The following is an 18,958-nucleotide window of genomic DNA, read 5'->3' on the forward strand; positions in this document are numbered from 1 at the left end:
TCTAACTCACGTGTATAATTCCATATTTCCATTGCCCACTAAGCTCCACAGGAGAAGGGGCTGGGGTGGACTTGTGCACCAGTGCATGCTCAGCACCAAGCACATGCTTACAAGTGGTGGGTGCTCCATTGATGTATGTTGAACTGAAATTGAAGATTGCAGATGGTTTGGTATGGTTCACTCACAGTATCTTGCCCAGTGATTCTCTGAGCCAAGTGGATTCTATGAGCCAAGTGATTCTGTGAGCCCAGTGGAGAGAAGGAGGGCCAGGACTAGGAGTGGTCATGAGATATGGGAACGAAGGATGAGGTGAATGGTAGGGTGCTTATCAGGGAGGGAGGCTGGAGTGAGCAGGAACTGGGAAAATTCCCAGAATCCAGTGGTCTAGGAAGAAACAGTGAATTGGAAGCAGGAGGGAAACCTGAGAGATATACAAGAAGTCAGAACAAGGCAGCGAATTGAAACTGCTTGGACAGTTAGGAGATCCAGACCAGTGAATGTCAACAATAATTATTAAGTTTATACAAGGTACAAAGAGGCTTGAGATGGCAAGGCAAGACAGTAGTCAAAATGGACAACTTACAAAGAATGAGGAGACGATGAATTGGGAAAAGCAAGCAAAGACTGGAATCGGGGACCAGGGTATTCATAGACACCCAAGAGCAGAGACGAAACTGAATCAGAACCTGAGCAAGCAGGCGCTGACATCACCCAAAGAGAACTTGACACGTGGTCAACTTTTTCTTGCCCAGAGAAGCCCCCTAACAGCATTACTTCCAAACTGAGCCTGTTCCAAGGCCCAGCCAGCATGTGGCCCAGGGGAAATACAGGTTAGTACCCACAGCAAGAGGGGAAGCCAGGGTCCCCACCCCGGCGACCAGCAGGGCAAATCCTGATAATGTTACAGAAGCTAAAGTAACTGTGGCCTTACCAGTGCGAGGTTCTGCTGAACACCACTGTCAATAGGTCTTATATGGGCATTACATAGACATTCTCTGAATATTTTCCAAGAGGAAAGCCAGAAATTATAATATTTTCAAGCTATATAAAGTAATACTACCCCCAAAACCCCCTCCTCTGACCCATGTAACATGCAGATATTCATTCATCTTTGCTCACCTACTTGTTTATTTACAAATATCAGTTGAGTTGCTAATGTGTAACAGGCATTTGATGCATAAAACATAGGTGTCAGAGGTCCTCAAGAACCTTACTATCTAGTGAGCAAGACCAGCCCGCAAAGAGATCATTTTTGTAGTTGGTTAAGAGAGAAGAGTTTACGATGCAACACTTGAGAAGGTGACCAGTGCCCAGCGTAGGTCACGGTTGGGTCCTCAGTTTCATGTTCTTTCTGTCTGCAACAGCCTGAGACTCTCCACGGTTTATGAGCCCAGCAGCACCCTCGTGGTCCTGGAATGGGAACACTCAGAGCCACCGATCGGGGTGCAGATTGTAGATTACCTCCTCCGCCAGGAGAAAGTCACTGACAGGATGGACCACTCTAAAGTGGAGACAGGTGAGCATCCTCTACTTCACGGGCTAGTCTTGGTCCAAGGTGGTAAAAAGAAAACAAAAGAAAAATGCACTGCCTCGTGGCTTTAAGGAAGCTGTTGTCTCTTCCAAGAAGCAACCATCTTGTCTGTTTAAGAGTTTTTGCATGGTGAGCGACTGCACAAAGACTTGTTTTTTGTTTTTTTTTCCAAGACTTGTTTTGATTTTGCTTTTCTTTTTGTTTATAAAAGAGGTGTCCATTTCATTGCCTCTAGGCACACTCACAAAGAAACAACAATACAGTACACTAGTTATCCTAGCCCACATTTAGGAAACAATTCTCTGCTAACCACTGCCATGATTACAGAAAAAAAGAATTCCTTTGCTAATAACCCCTCTCCAGGCGAAAGCGTGTGCCAACAGATGCCTTGCCCCATGTCCTGTCCTAAAGCAAACTCGGCTTTTGTCAGGTCCAGCTAGAAGAGGGAAACCTTAAAAGGGTGGAGACACTCCATGAAAAATATTCCATGTTTTAGTATTTCACTGTCTATACATAGGAAATAACATAAATAATTCCTAAAACTTACACATGACATGTGGTCAGCAGCAGAATGGCAGCATCCACAACCTAATTCAAGGCAAATAGCTTCTGGTGAACCTGTCACTGAGGCTTGGGGACATATGCAGCTGCCTTCAGGCATAGAGAGCTGCCTACTCCTTCTGGGTCCCTTTCTCTATGTGCACAGGTATTGCCAAGGTATGGCAGTGACCACTGTTCTCTGTCCCTGCCAGAAACATTTTATGAAAGAGCTCACAGATGTGGTATGTGCATCTTGCCTTAGTTGTTTCCGAACTAACTCTAGACAAATGGCTCTAAATTGATTGGTTAAATATGAAACAGCCAGAAAAGACCTTTCCTTCTAGGTCTCCTTTCTCCACCAGGAATTTGAGAAGATTGGGGACCAGGCAATTTTAATGTTAAGTCCCATCAAGTTGATTCCATCTCCTCACTGCTTGGCCACTGCTGTTTCTCACACCTTTTCCATTCCTTCCCCTCTGGGCAGAAACGGTGCTGAGCTTTGTGGATGACATCATCTCTGGAGCAAAGTCTCCTTGTGCCATGCCATCTCAGGTGCCAGACAAGCAGCTCACCACCATCTCTCTGATCATACGATGCCTAGAACCCGACACCATTTACATGTGAGTAACACAACACACATCTGCCTAGTGACTCCTTACCCTCGAAGTCCCAGGGCTTTGCACTGGTTTCTTGTTGTTACTCAAGTTCCCTTAGAGACCTGGTAAAAGTTGTTGAGTCTCCGAGGTCTTATCCCAATTGGCATTATAAAGAAACTTCTTGAGTGCGTAGGCACAGGAGCGGGAAGGTTCTTGAAAGATAAAACTGTCCTGTCCCTCAAGGAGTTTGCAACATAGGGAGAAACATATAAAAAACTAACTTTAACATAGGCAGAATGAAATCCATGTTAGATAGAAGAGCAAGGAGCATGTTGTAGAACAGAGAAGAAAGAAGTAATTAATTCCAACTAGAATGGGTACCATCTAAACTGGGCTGTGTAGAATTTCAATAGCAGAGAAACGCTGGAAAAGGCACCCAGGCTCAGGAAAAAGCAAAGGAAAAAGCGAAGCAGCAGGAAGGTAAGTAGCAAATAGTCCAGAAGGGTTGAAGCAGGTGGTGAGTAAAAGCAAAAGGAAGAAAGTGAGACTGGGAAAATTTAGTGAACGCTGAAATTCAGAGGAGACTATTAATTTTTTTTTTTTTTGAGGAAAGGAGAATACCAAGAACTCCACTTTAGAAAGCTAACTCCAGTGGCATTGAAATAATTTAGAGAGGCTAGATATGGTCAGCATTTTTCTGTAAAGAAAATACAGTGAACTATATTATGGCACTTGGAACAGCCCTATTCTGTCTGTGAACTCTCCCCCATTTCTTCCTGTGCTCTGGGAACATTTGTAAAATATTTGTGAAGCAGAGATATAAAAGATGCCAAAGGAGGAGAGATAGTGATAGAATCTAAGTCATGATGGAAGAATCTGGGCGCTGAGGCAGAATTCATAGTGATGTAGTTCTGGGACCTTTTGACCCCATCAGTATGAAAAATATTTAACAGTTTACAGATGAGGTCACAAGAATAGAGTCAAGGTTTCCAGACTAAATCATTTCCATTTCCACAGTTAAAGAGTTCAAAGATGAGAAGCACTAGAACTTGGAGTGGCACTGAATGCAAGATGAACTTGGAGGCTCAGGCTGAATATCTTCAATACAGAAATGAGATGTAACTATGGGCCAGGCACGATGGAAGTAAAATACATAAGACAAGTGACATTCTGGCAGATCTGGACAGTATATATAGACACAGGTGATAATACTGAGATGATGGATGTCTGCCTACTATTTGGGTGATGGCACCGATGCCATAACCGTCATTAGCTCTCTTGATGCCACTGTGGCCCTTCACGGGGAGGGGAAAGGCTTTGGGAGTGCAGGCCACTTAACCTGCTGCAAGACGTCGCAAACTCAGTGAAACGTGAATTGTCATTTATAATAAGGGCTCAATAATCCCTAATCTGTGACTAAGTTACAACTGGTATTATAGTTAGGAATTTTAGTTTCCTATGAGCAAGAGCCTGGCGTGGTTGTGTTTGGAGTGCCAGCCGTTACCCACCCTGGCACCCTCCTCATATCGGCCTGATTTGGCTAAGTTTCTTTTCAAAGACTGAGGCCAGTACCTTCCTCCACCCCTGCTGTCCTTGATGATCTTCCAGTGTTGCCCTCCTGTGTCTTGTCGAACAAGAGCTTTCTCTCAGTGTTGGGTATTGACGTTGGGGAGGGAGAAGCGGCTAGCCCCGCCAGGTGGCGCTGCAGATCACAGGACGAGGCCGAGCGGCCGGGCAGCGCGTCCTCCTGCGGGAGGGTCGGGGAGCCGGGCCGCGAGGACGGCTCTGCATCGAGAGCTGAGAATACGGGCCCAGCCTGCTTTTGCTGCTAACCACCGAGTGACTGTGAGCAAGACACATTTTCTGCAGATGGGAGGGAGGCGGCCTCTGCTCACGGAGGACTGTGCGTGGCGTCTCTGAGCATCGCCCGGCTCCGCGAGAGCGGGGTTCAGCAGTCTGAGTGACTTCTCCAGCGTCACACCGCTCCTGGTTTGGGGTGTCCGCTTCCAGGCCTCTCCAGGTTCCTGTGGGGACCTGGCAGCGGGGTCTCGTCGCGTCACGTTGCAGCGTGGAGCTGGCTCCCCGCCGGAGTCCCGCAGAGCCAGGGCTGCGCGTGGCTCGCTGCGTCCTTGTCCTGTGACTGCGTCGCTCCCACAAGGGCCGCGGTGCGGTAACAGCTCTAAGCCCTTCGCCGAGAGGGATCGGAAAATGTGTCTGGTCCTACATCTGCATCCCACAGATGAGGACACTGAGGCCAGAGTGGGGAGATGACCTGCCGGCTTTCCCGCCCTCCTCACCTCAGCACAGCCGTGCTCACAGGGGAGCTGCTGTCTTTCTGGCAGTGATGGCAGACAGGTGACTCCGGGAAAGGGAGCCCAGTGAAGGGATCAGCAGAGACCGCCACGCCTGGGGGGCAAGCGGGAAGGCAGCAGACAGAGCGCCGGCTCTTGACAGGAGGTTCAAGGGTCTTCCATGTGCCTGGAGTGTCAGGTCTCTGAGCCCGGACCCTGGAGCTGGGCGGGCGTGTGTCGCTGCGCAGGCACACAGCCCGCTCAGGGCCGTCACCAAGTCTCTAACCACGAGCAGGACAGTCCCAGCCCGCAGCGGCGGAAGATGCCCAGGAGCTCTGGACGAGGCAGTGAATGTCCTTACACAGGAGCCCTCCAAACGGGGCGCAGAGCTTATCTCATCTGCCCGGTAACCCCAGCTAACCCTCTGACTGTCCCAGGGGGGCTCAATGGTGGCAGCAGTATTGCTAGTAATAAACGGAGAAGGCCTTCCCCAAGTGACCGCACGTGGCATTTCCACGTGAAACTGTGTGCCAGGCTCTCGGGGCCTTCATGGTGCATAGCCCAGCTGCTCTTTCAGGGCTGGGAGCCGCACTGTGGAGGAGTGGCTCTTAGGCCAAGCCCCGTCCACCCCTGTTCAGAAGGTTGTGTGAAGCATGTCCTTTCATAATACCTGCTTTGTATAAAAATAAAATATGCTATTAAAAATGGTAAGAGCTTAGGAACCTAAATTTTGCACTAATTGCCCCATTAGGGGAATGTGAGAATTAATGAGCATAGGCACATTTGTCCCAGCTCAGGGACAAACAGCTTAGCTGGAACTTAACAGCAAGACAGGCCACAAAGCAGAGCTGGGACAGGCTTGGGGGTGGGTCGGAGACTGACTGACAGGAAGGTCCATCTGACAACCAGTTTGGTACCTGAGACGCAGGACATTTCCCACCATAGTCTAGGGAAACAGCTAGAAATTAAAGGCCCGGGATTAAATAATGGTGGGCTACAAAAGGTGGCTGGAACCCAGCCTAGGGCAGGTGACTCTTTAAAGTACTGGCAGGCGGCATCAGGTAGCCTGTCTGTGGGTAGCCAGACTGCAGCCCTGACCTGCTTTCCAAGGCCTCACACGAGGCTCTGGGGAGCCGACAGGGAAAGCCAGAGCAAGCTGGGACACACATGGGCCAGGGCACCCGACAGGCCGGGTCTCGGCAGTGGAAAGCAGGCCTGGGCTCAGACGCGGGGAGTCACATGCACAGCCTGGGGGCAGGCCCTGAAGGAAGAGGGGGAGCCAACTGTGGGGGCCAGGGCACAGGGCCAGGACCATGCTGGCCCTAGAGTGTTGGCCTGGGGGAGAATGAGGCTTCGTATCTCCTGACTCAGATGAGAACTGACTGCTGGAATCAGGCCCAGGGCAGACTGTTCCAGAAAGACCGAGTGATGGGGCCCTATTTTTGGAATCTCTAGCGGGAGAAGGGGACACACCCAGGCCGCTAGAGGACAGTTCTACCAAGATTTGTATGATATTGTAAGTCTTCAGGCTTCCTCACCTCCAACTAAATGGAGGGGACACAGGTGTGAGGAGGAAGTTTGTCTCCTGTGGGAATCAGACCACCAGGTGCAAGTCTGAAGTCTGCCCTGTGGGACCCCTGGGCCCATCCCTGAGGACCTCAGCTCAGGTGGCTTAGGGCAGGTGGGCAGAGGGGGAAGTTGGCACCTGACCTGAGAATGGATTATGGGATTGGACTCAGAAACAGAGCTGGCTTTACACAGGGCTGATCAGATGCAGGGTTTGGTGGCCTCAATCACAGTTCTAAAAACAGCACCAAGACGCTGATAAGCCACATGGGGCCAGATGATGGAAGCTTCCATGGCTGCCATTGCTAGGGGTTCGGGCAGGTTGCTACTGGGAAGCTGTGTGGGGCCGGGTGCCGGGGGCCTGCTCAAACCTTGGAGGAGAGGCAGGGTGGGGAGAGCACTGCGCAGGTTCCTGGGTTTCGGAGCAGGGTCAGGGTGGGGTTTAGCACCAGGCAAGAGCATTGGTCAGAACGCAGGAGCAGGCTCGTGGTGGGAGACCGGTGGAATGGATTGAACCACCTTGTGCAGGTAGAAGGGGAAGCTGAGCACCTGGCCCTGGCCCCACAGCCAGGAGGGAGGCAGGGGGAGTCCTGTGGAGTGCAGCAGGTGTGGTGTGGTCTGCCGTCCTGAGCCTGGGCCGCTCAGCACACTCCACGGCCTCAGGGTTCCTGGCAGGATGGAGCCTCTCTGGGTGAGGCCCCCATGAGTCCAGCCTGAGGATTTAGGGAAGCAAGAAGGAGGACAAATGGCCTATTGGGGTGCCCAGGCTCTCACACTGACCATTCTTCGGGTGTCAGTGTGAAGGAGGGAATGGTGGAGCGAGGTTGTCTCTTCTCTGTTGAGAGAAACACACATTTCTTGGCAGAATCATTAGGCAATTTCTATTTCTTTTCTATTTCACCAGTTCACCTGTTTCAAGCCCAGCTGACATTTACCTGGGCCACTCTGTCTTGGGGCATCTCCCTCCCTTTCACCTCTCTTCCTCCCTGTGACTCTACCAAGAGGAAAGAAAATCCATATTTGCCAATAAATGCAGCCTCCTGTGGCAGCACAGGAGGAAGAAAAGTGACAGGAAAGGCAGCCTTAATGATTTCCTTTAGGCTGACGGGGCTGCTTATCAGAGCCCTGGACACACAGACACCAGAGCTGATTGCCACGGTTATGCTCAGATTCCCCCTGAAGAGCAGCACCCAGAGTGCCTCTATTCCTCTCCATGAAGCTCCATAACCTAAGGGGCAGAGTTTTACCTTCCGCCTCTGAGAGCCAGATTTCCATACTCTTCCTGGGAGGGCTCTTAGAATCTTGTCTTCACACTGTTTGGGGATCACAATGTTTCCACTCTGGATTCCTGGTCTGCAGTGGGTAGTGTCTCAGGGGGGCACATGAGCTGCATGTAAGAGATGAAGTGTCTGGCCACAGGCAAGCCAAGAGACCCTCTGCTAGGGCTGCCTTGCATCTCACTTTAAAGAAGGAAATTGTCCTCTATCCTTTGCATAGAGGTATCAACTGAGCACAGGACAGAACAGAAGGGAACTAACGTGATTTACGTGGTGTCATGAATCATATTATGATCCAGGTCTTCCTGTGTGTTGTTATCTCATTTCATCCTCACAAAGACTTACAAGTAGTCTTACTGTCCTCTCATCTCTGTCTTACAGATAAGAGAAAATAAAGCTCCCAGGAGTTAACTGTAACTCCACATGGCTTCAGACCCAAGTTCTGATCATCTGTTTCCAAAGATATGTGCTCTTTCCTTCAGCTCAGGGGTTGCCAAAATTGAACTGGCCTCAGCATCACCTGGATGGCTTGGTACAACACAGAGTTCTGGTCCCCATCCCCAGAATTTCTGATTCATTAGGTCTGGGGTGGGGCCTGAGAATTGCCACTGCTCACAGGTTCCCAGGTGATGCTGGTGCTGCTCGTCTGCAGACCCCTTGCAGAACCAGTGCCCTATGCCCTGGTGCTTTCTGTGGTGCCATACACCCAAGACAGCAAGTTACAACCCCAGCCCCGCAGGAAGCAGTGAGAGGCTCGAGGCTGCATGCTTTCTGCCCGGCTTGGTGGCCTGCAGCCACACTGTCTGATAACCATGCCCTTCCCTCTCCCGGCCAGGTTCACGCTGTGGGGAGTGGACAACACAGGGCGGCGCTCCAGGCCAAGCGATGTGATCGTGAAGACACCGTGCCCTGTGGTGGACGATGTCAAGGCCCAAGGTGAGAGACACCGAGATTAGCAGAGCCCACAAAGGGGTGCCCAGGGCCCCCCTTGCTGTGAGAAAAGAGGGACCGAGGGAGTCAAATGGAACCACCTGCAGTTCAGTAGGGAAGGGGACAGATTCAAAGCCGAGGACAGAAGCATTGCCTTTCCAGAAGTCCTTCCCAGCCTCCGCCCTCTGGCGGAAGACTCATTACATCCCATCATTCCACATGGTCCGTAAGTCAGGGAGCTGGGGAGACCCCCAGCGTACGTGGCCCGTGCTTAGTATGTAGTGAACTACCTGTGACCTCTGCCCTCAGCATACTGATGGGGTAACTTATTCTCTTGGTCTTTGTGTATCTGAAGTTATTTTGAATTAAAACATAGCAAGGCTGCAGATTTGGAATAAATTGCTAAATCACTTCCTCCCTAGCAAAGATGCATCATAATCTTTACTTCTGTATTTTGGAGTTATTATGGGCCAGTTCTTTGGCAAAGAATTGTCCTCTTCAGTACAAGTCCCCCGCCCCCTGCCAGGATTGGACCTTGCTAATGGGGAAGAGTTTGTCTTCAGCCGACGTCCACTGCACAGCGGGCTCACCTCTTCCTCATGATGTTCCTTGGCTGGTCTGGGCATTGTCCTCTTGTCTAAGGTTTTTACATCTCGTCCACAACTGAAAGTTTTCCATCGTGGTCGCCACTTCTGCAGGGCTCCAGCACTAATTAAAGTGATCTGATCAACCACTAACGTAGTGGACTTGAACTGATAACATTTGTATAGTCACAGAGACATTGACGGATGCTGGAAGTTTAGGTCGTGCCAGTTTCACTAACAGAAATATTGTGGCCAAGCTGCTTTGCTGACACCCCTCAAATCACCTTATATGCGGCTCCTGAATCCGTATTGGATTGACCAGGAGGGATGTAATCCCAGAATGATCAAGGGGTGACACCATGATGATGCAAAGCCACAGGGGAAGAGTGACCTGAACCTACTTTACCACTGATCTTGTAACACTGTACAACTTCTGAAAGGATTTTCACACTTAATCTACATGGCATGTTAAGGGCATGGATAGTTTCAGCACAGACATCTGACCTTATCAAGGACCCTTCTTAAAACTTTAACAGATTGCCATTTCTCTTGTGACAAAAATACTTAAAAGGCACATTAGGAAATGGAGTGACCCCTGCCCACTTCTCTAGAACCTTCTTGCCAATTCCCTTGTTTGGTTCTCTGCATTCCAGCCTCACTGCCTTCCTTGTGCCTCCAACACCATTACCACTTCTACCACAGGGCCTTTGCACATGTTGGCCCCATCACCTAGAATGCTCTTATTCCTTTCAACTAATTAACTCCTCGCAGTCTAAAGATCTCAGATCAAGTGTCCGTTCCTCAGGACAGAAGGGGGCAGGAGCCATTGTTAGGCGTACTCACAGCACCATGTTTCCTTCCTTCAGAACATTTATCTCAGTTTGTTATTGTAATGATGTGCTCTGTGTCTGCCTACTTCACTAGACAGTGAGCTCCGTGAGACCAGGGGCCCAGTCTCTTTCTGGCCACTACTCCGTCCCCCAACACCTGGAAGGCAGCAGAGCTGACTGACCAGTTGCAGAAGAACCTCGCCTCTGGAGTCAGCAGCCCACATTCAAATTCCTGCTTCACCATCGAATTGCTTGATCTTGAGCAGGTTACTTCACCCTTGCCTCAGTTTATTCATCTGTTAAAGGGAGGGGTACTCTAGCTAATAAGGTTCTAGTGAGATTTAAATGAGTTAATCAATTTAAAATAGCAAAAAAAGACAAAAACAGTGCCTGGCACATAGTAAGTGCTTAGTAAATGTTAACTACTATTATTATCAATAACCAAGCATAGATCTTGCCCTCTAATAGGAACTCAGTAAGTATTTTCCAAATGAATAGCACATCCCACCCATTTTACAGATGCAGAAACTGAGACTCAGAGTACAATAAGGAAGATGACCAAGGTCACCAAGCATGTCACAGAGCCAGCACTCACACTCTTTATATGACCCCATTCCCATTCTGTCCACAATGTTACCATCAGATATTTTGAGGGTTATTCTGCAAAAGACTGAAAGCATTTCCTTTGTCCCTGAATACTGATGAAGAAGAAAAGGCTCACATTTTAAAAGAGTGTTCAGGTTAGATACAAACAATCCTCCCTTGTAAGACTGTTAGTGTCTGCTGGGACATTACAACAGAATGGAGACCTTTATGGGGGACATATGTGCTTCACTCTGGAGTGAGTCCCACTGGCTTATAGCTTATAGGGTACGAACTGAACAACTTTTGAAGTGCTCCGCAATTTCTAGCTGATGCAAGCAGAGTCTGGGGTTGAAAACTCCCGGATGAGAGACTGACTGGAGAAGACCCTTATTTCCTCATCTGCTGATTTCTTACTCTAGCCAGAGAGGAGCAGGTGATGGGAAGGTGTGTCCATTATGTCTGTGTTGGAGAGTTTGCTGGTGTCCTTGCAGGTAGCAGCAGCCACCTTGCTGTTACTAATCAGGGAGGTGGATTAGCAGGTGGAAGGGATGCAGCATGATGCTACCTGCAGGGGTGGATGTGTAGAAAGCAGCTCTAGAAACAAGAGTAGCCAAGGTAGGGAAGTTTGCCGGAGACAGACCACTGCTCAATTTTCTCTGTTAGGCTTGTCTGGGTCACTGTAGTCCCACACAGAGTATATCAAGATGTGCTCTGCCTGCTGGTGCCAGGGGAGAATTTCTGACATCCCCAAAGACTATCTTGGGAGCCCAAGAGCCAAATTAGTGCAGAGAGAATGCAGTAACACCCCAGGTCCTGTTAGCCTTCAGCCAGGAAGGTGTCCTGCATGGGCTAAATCCGGAAATTAATAAGTTAGACTAATTGAGGGTATCCTTGCAAATTAATACCATTCTAGCAGTTCTCCTAAAAAGCCATATGCTTTGCCTTTCTCAAGCCCAGATGGTGATCATAAGTATAATCATGATGTGCTCAGGTCTGAGTGTAAATCTAATAACAAATGGGAATTATCGTTTCAGTGACCCAGAGCATGGCTCCAGCTCCTAATTATCTACCTGGAAGCCAGACCTTTATATGAACATTTTTCTGAAGCTAGATAGTTTCGATGAAGAATTTTACCACATCGTGACACTAAAAGCACTGTGGAAATAAGATTCTACCAATGTTTTGCTGAAACAAAACAGCCTTCCCCCAGCAGGTGTAAGCTCATGTCAGTGACATGATCAGCCTGGCTGGGGGGGCCCCAGGTTGGGGTGTGGCTTGCTGAGGGTTCTTCATGAAGCTTCCTTAAGGGAAGGCTGGTTCCCACGCACCCTCCCCCAGCATCCACCCTCCCTCCCTGACGCCAGACGTAAATATGCTTCCACTCCTTTGTGTGCTCCTTCCACAGGCTTTTATCCAGCCCTGCTGTTACATATGCTGAAGAAACTGTTATGGTCTGAGATGCAAGAAATGACCACCTAAAGACCAAATTGAGCCAAATCAGGAGTCTTTATTAGCTGGCCAGCGACTACCCTCTGCACCGCCAAAGGCGGCACAGAGAGCAGCAGTCAGCCTTTGAAACAGAAACTTTTTATATTGTAAGTTTGTGGGTAGAAAATTATTAAGATAGAGCAATCAAGTGTACAAAAAGACTTGAGTAAGCATTATATCATTTTCTTATCTTTGGTGTAACAGGATCTGGGCAATTTGGGCTCAGGGCCATATTTTGTTTACACAAAATGTGGGGATTGTAATCGCTTCACGCAAAACATGGGGGCTGTAATCATTTTACGCAGAACATGGGTGCTGTAGTCACTTAGGGATTTCTGTGTTGGGGATAGCAAGCAGGACCAAGCAGGTTTTATAGAAGCAGAATGGCAGATTAATGATTTTTCAGCACAAAACTCAGACTCTAACAGAAACAAAACTAATTAGACTAAAAATCTGTTTTCAAGAAGGTTACAATCAGATTTCATGAATTTATTAATTTCTCCAACAAATATTAAGCCATTACTGCATACCTCTCCTATGCATTAGGAGCAAACCCCCGCCTCATGGAGACACCAACAATAAAAATAGTAAAACATACCATATTTCAGATGGTGATATATGTTATGGAAATAAATAAACAGTGATATGGGATGGGAGGTGCAGAAGGTGCAACTTTAACCAGAGTGTTTGGGGAAGAAGATGAAAGGAGAAGCCACACAGACATCTGGGGGTAGATGCTTGCAGACAGAGTAGCAGCAGCATAGAGATTCTTGGCGTGTTTGAGGAAGATGAGGGAGGGAGGGCCGGAGGCAGAGGAGCAGCAGAGCAGCTCCACGGGGACGATCCCAAGGCTGGTTGTCAGGGCAGTGGACTCACCTGGGGTTGGGATGGGAAGCCCTGGAGGACCGTGACCAGGGGAGGGACATGGGGGGACTTAACGTTCTGCAGACCATTCTGCCTGCCGTGTTGAGAGCAGATGTCAAATGGAGGGTCTAAGGTGGGAGTGGGGGGGCAGGTAGAAGGCCGTGGCAATGCAGAGGAGAGATGACGTTGCTCTAGACCTGCATGGTGGTGGCAGAGGTGATGAGAAGTGGCCAATTCTCAATTATTTTGACAGTAGCACAAAAGGATTTGCCATGGCTTGGATGTGAAGTGCAAGAAGAAGAGTCGGGTCAGTCTGACCGTAGGTTGTGAACGGCGCTGTTAGAGGGATGGGCAGAATGCCCCGGGAACACGAGCCAGCTTGCCACAAGCCTGGGTGGGCAGAGGAAAGTCACAGGAGAGGACAAGCTAGGTGGGAGCACATATGGGTTAGGGCAGGTAGGGAAGGAGGCAAATTCAGGTCTGACGCCTGCGGTGAATGCAGAAGCCGAAGGACTCGCTTGTCCATCATCGGAGAACAGGTTGAACAGCAGCAGTAAGAAGCACAGAGCTGGGAAAGGAGGCTGTGTTTGTAGGATGTGATATCGAGGTTTATAATTTCAGAGATAGAGGAATTATCCACCTTTGGGAACTTGGGTTTGAGTTTAAATCTAATGATATATATTTTTTCAGAATATTATGGAGGTACAAATGCTTTGGTTACGTAAATCGCCTTTGCACTGCCTGACCCAGCCCCCAGACAGCGTGCACCCCACCCATTAGGTGTGAATGATGGTTAAATCTAATGATGATGATTGGCTTTTGGTGGTTAGAGGTCACTTTTGCCCTGGAGTCACTCTTCCCGTTTAATCAGACTGTATTCCCCAGTTCCTTGGACTTGGGTGTTTCAATCTCTCTCTTAGTCTTAGTCTTTCTGTCTGCCTCTCTCTCTGTCTCTCTCTCAGAATTGGGGGAAAGCATGCTTTAGTAAAAACTGGTAATAATAAAAAAATAATATCTACCATTGTCCTACTCACCACCTCACCCGCCTTATTGCCGACCGTCTGGCCTATGTGCTGCGCACTGAGCCTGGGGGCCTCTCGGTGCCTGCGTGTCCTCTCCTGCCTGCCCTTCCCAGGCTGCCCGCGGCTCAGCCCCTCCCCTCTGCATGTGGGGTATCCACTTTCCAACCACACCTGCCATAACCACTGCGCCCCCACTTGGCCCTCCCAGACTTCCTTCTCCTGTTTTATTTCCCCCTACTTTCTAACACACTATATTTTACTTATTTATTATGTTTATTGCTTCCCTGGCTGTCTCCCACCACTAACTAGACTGTAAGTGCTGTAAAGAAGAGGATTTTTGTCAGATTCTCTCATTGATGTAGCCCAAGTGCCTAGAAAAATATCAGGCACATAGTAAGCACTTGAAAAAAAGTTTTACTGAATGAATGAATAAACGTGAGATTACTATAGACATTGTTCTAACGAAAAGTTTTACATTGAATATCACTTTTATTCTCACAATAATCGTGGAAGGTGTATATTATTAACTGCCATTGAACAGACAGGGAAACTAACACCCAGAGAGTTTAAATAACTTGTCCAAGGCCACACAGCTAGTGTAGTGGAATCCAACTTCATATGATGCCCTGGTGCCTGTTCTTAACGATATCCCTGGAGTTGAGAGCCTCAGTCCCAGCCCTATTCATTTATCCTGCTGCCTGTGAGCTCTCAGTTCCTTTCTAATAACTGAGTTTCCTTTTTTCATGATGAGGCCATGTAGATGGACTTCTTGTCATCTTTTCATCTACATTTTACCTATTTCTGAACACCATGCATGTTAAAGAGGGAAAAGACAGGTATCTGTCTTGAATTACTCAAGACTTTTGTTGAAGCCAAAACTAGGTAAAACTATAACTAAAAATACCCATATTACTATCCAGTCTTTGAGTTACTGAATTTTTGAGATGCTGTGAAGGATAATGAAATAAAATCTCTAAATTCTCTCTGTGAAGATACCAGGAGACAGAAATAGTCCTGCTCTAGGAGCCCGGAGCACAGATCTTCCTGATGTATATAACATCCTACTTGTTGATGTAGGCTCTTAAGCACACCCAGGAGTTAGAGTTCCTTGGCTTTAGGAGGTTGGTGGGAAGCAGGTTTTAGCCCCTGTGCTGCAGGTGATGGGAGGCATCCACCTTCTCTGGCTGCATATGACTGCTGTGTTATGGAAATGGTAACTATGTCAGAAAACACCTTCCCAGCCATCCCTGTTGCTCAGCAAGGACTGTCACAACCAGGGCCTGGGGCCTGGGCCACTCTTTCCCATTAAAATAAGATCAGATTGGCATCAGTGAAGGGTGGGAGAGGAAGCCCAAGCCCCCCTATCTAAGTTTTGGTCTGCTCACCAACATTTTCCTGGTCATTCTTCTCTTAGCAAACACTCCCTGCCTCCCATCAAACACAACACAGCCCTTTGAATAGCCCCTTGGCTTCTGTTTTCTCAACTCCAGAAATGACAGATTCCCTGCACACCTATGAGGACTCCCTCTTATTTGGCATCTGTGGCCAACTAGAGCAGTGCCCTCTACTAGAGATAGTCACCCCAGATTTGCTATCCCCACAATGCTGCCTCCTGGACCTTAAATTTGTTATACAGTACCAAGTCATGAGCATTGGTAGCAAATAGCAACAGCAGACAAAAGTACTTCTAAATCTTGACTCCAGCCCACAGTGGCTATGCAACCTTGAGTGGGTAACCTGGCCTTTCTCTGAATCTCCTCATTTGTAAATCAGGGATGTTCATATCCATCTTGCAGTGGTGGTACAAGGATTGGAATACACATAAGTAAAGGTCTTGGCTATTGTAAACCTTCAATAAATACCTGAAGATACTATAGACTTTTATTTTCTAAATCACTGTCTTCTTTATTTCTTGATCCCATTTTAATAACTTGAGAATTTTAACAACCTGAAAATCTAAATGGATTTCTGAACCAAAATTGTGTTTAATGCAGCAAAATGTGCTGGCTACACATTTGGTTGCTAAAGGATTGGTATAACCTGGTATGGAGATGTATCACCGAGAAATCCTCCCCCCTAAAGTAGATTCATATTGCTCCCAGAGGCATGAGTTCCCTTCATTCAACTAACATTGTTCAATCTGCTATGTTGTCTGGCCTGTGCTATCCACTCAGGACACGGGGGCAGTAAGATCTGGGTCCTATCCTCACAGGCCATGGGAAAGACAGAAAAGTAAGGAAATAATTGTAATGTCTGGACAGGACAAGGGTAGAAATATTCATTCCAACCCAGGAAACTCCTGCATTGATGTCCTGAATTCACTTGGAATTGTGACAGGAAGTCGAGCTGCAATGCCTTTAAGCTAACAGAGGATCTGGTGGGCAAAGTTCTGGCTTCAGAACCTACAGACTTAGTTTCTTCATTCCCAGAATTAAAACTGGGTCCAAAACAAAGCATTACTCTCTAGATCTTAGTTTCTCAGCTGTTTAAGGAGAAAATATAAATACATTTCCTCTCTCTGACAGGTTTAAAGAGAAAATGTTTAATGATAAAGTCCTTTGAGCTCCATAAGAAAAAATGCCAAGACTATACAAAATCATTGCCACTTGGCCAAGTCACTAAGTTTAGTCTTTACAATGCATGCTTTTGAGGGAGAAATGCCAGAGACATACATTAAACTGAAAGGTGACTCATTTGGAAGTGCAGAAGGTACTAGATTCAGTTTCTTGTCTCCGTAGATCTCCATGCTTGCCTTTGGGTCTGGTCTAGGTGGTCCTAGCAAGAGTTCTGTGTTCCCACAGTTGTGGCTTCCCCAGGTTCTTCATGTGACATGCAAGCACTACCTGACAGAGCCTGACGTCTTCCCTGAGCTGAACACCTGCTACCTGCTGCCCAAGGCTGCCCTGTTGCTTTTGCAGAACCACTTGGTATTCAAGCATATGCAATCTAGAAGTGCAGGGTTGGTAAGGCCTCACAGGAGCAAACTGGACCAATCGCAAATGAGAGCTGGAGATAAGATCTTCATTCTTTATGACCTTGGATGGACCAGTTGAGATCCAGTAACTTCATATGTCCTGTCCTGCAAAATGTAGCAAGCACTGGGGGTCTTCTTCATAAATTCTTTGTCTAGGCCAATGTCTGAAAGAGTATTCCCTACATTTTCTTTTAGGATTCTTAAGGTTTCATGCCTTAGGTTTAAGTCTGTTATCCATCTAGAATTGATTTTTGCAAGAGATGAGAGATGGAGATCCAGTTTCAATTTTCTGCATGTAGCTATCCAGTTTTCCCAGCACCATTTATTGAAAAGGGATCCTTTTCCCCAGTGTATATTTTTTTCTGCTTTGTCAAAGATTAGATGACAATATGAGGATGGTTTCACCTCTGGATTCTCAGTCCTGTTCCAAAGGTCTATGTCTCTATTCTTGTGCCAGTACCACGTGGTTTCTGTTACTATAGACTTATAGTACAGCTTGAAGTCTGGTAGACTGATGCCTCCCAGTTTGTTGTTTTTGCTTAAGATTGCTTTGGCTATACGAGGTCTTCTCTGGTTCCATACAAAGCATAGAATTATTTTTTCTAAATCTGTAAAGAATGATGCTGATACTTTGATAGGGATGGCATTAATTCTGTAGATCACTTTAGGTAGTATGGACATTTTAACAATGTTGATTCTACCAATCCATGAGCAAGGTAGATTTTTCCATCTGTTTACATCTTCTACAATTTCTTTTCTTAGTGTTTCGTAGTTCTCCCTGTATATGTCTCTCACCTCTTTCATTAAATATATACCTAGATATTTGATTTTCTTTTAGGCTATTGTAAAAGGTACTCCGTTTTTGATTTGAGTTTCAGCTTGACTGTTATTGGCGTATATGAATGCCTCTGATTTGTGTGTATTAATTTTGTATCCTGAGACTTTGCTGAATTCATTTATCAATTCCAGGAGTCTCTTGATTGAATCTTTGGCGTTTTCTAGATATAATACCATATCGGCAAAGAGTGAGAGTCTGATCTCTTCTGCCCCCATTTGGATGCCCTTAATTCCCCTCTTTTGTCTAATTTCTCTAGCAAGGACTTCCAGTACTATGTCGAATAGAAGACCTCCAAAGCAATCACAGCAGCTACAAAAATAAATAAATGGGACCTGATCAAATTGAAAAGCTTTTGTACAGCCAAGGAAACTATCATTAGAGCGAATAGACAGCCTACAGAATGGGAGAAAATATTGTTCTCTACACATCCGATAAAAGGCTGATAACAAGAACTCAAAAAAATCAACAAGGAAAAAATCAACCCCATCAATAAATGGGAGAAGGACATGAACAGACACTTTTTAAAAGAAGACAGAATAATGGCCAGCAAACTTATATAAAAAATGCTCAACATCTCTAATCATTACGGAAATGAAAATCAAAACCACAATGAGATATCACCTAACTCCAGCAAGATTGGCCTGTATCAAAAAATCCCAAAGCAACAAATGCTGGCAAGGATGTGGAGAGATAGGAACACTTTTACACTGCTGGTGGGACTGCAAAGAAGTGCAACTCTGTGGAAAAGAATTTGGAGATATCTCAAAGAGCTACAAGTACAACTATCATTTGATCCAGCAATAGCACTATTAGGCATCTGCCCAAAGGAACAAAAGTCATTCTATAATAAAGACATCTGCACTCGAATGTTTATGGCAGCTCAATTCACTATAGCAGGGATGTGGAAACAACCCAGGTTCCCATCAATCCATGAGTGGATTAATAAAATATGCTATATGTATACAATGGAATACTACTCAATTATAAGAAATGATGGTGATCTAGCACATCTTATATTTTCCTGGATAGAGCTTGAGCCCAT

General features: G+C 46.9%; 1 protein-coding gene across 2 annotated transcripts in view; it reads left to right on the forward strand.

The window, feature by feature from the left end:
- ASTN1 (astrotactin 1) overlaps positions 1 to 18,958 on the forward strand; it is a 309,276-nt gene that overhangs the window by 281,580 nt on the left and 8,738 nt on the right. For both annotated transcript variants that reach the window (XM_045547290.1, XM_045547288.1), the window contains exons 19-21: positions 1,365 to 1,516; positions 2,556 to 2,691; positions 8,637 to 8,737. In XM_045547290.1, coding sequence (XP_045403246.1) covers positions 1,365 to 1,516; positions 2,556 to 2,691; positions 8,637 to 8,737 — 389 coding nt within the window. The remainder of the gene's footprint in view (positions 1 to 1,364; positions 1,517 to 2,555; positions 2,692 to 8,636; positions 8,738 to 18,958) is intronic.

This window comes from Lemur catta, chromosome 3, assembly GCF_020740605.2.
Source record: "Lemur catta isolate mLemCat1 chromosome 3, mLemCat1.pri, whole genome shotgun sequence".
Taxonomy (NCBI): Eukaryota; Metazoa; Chordata; class Mammalia; order Primates; family Lemuridae; genus Lemur; species Lemur catta.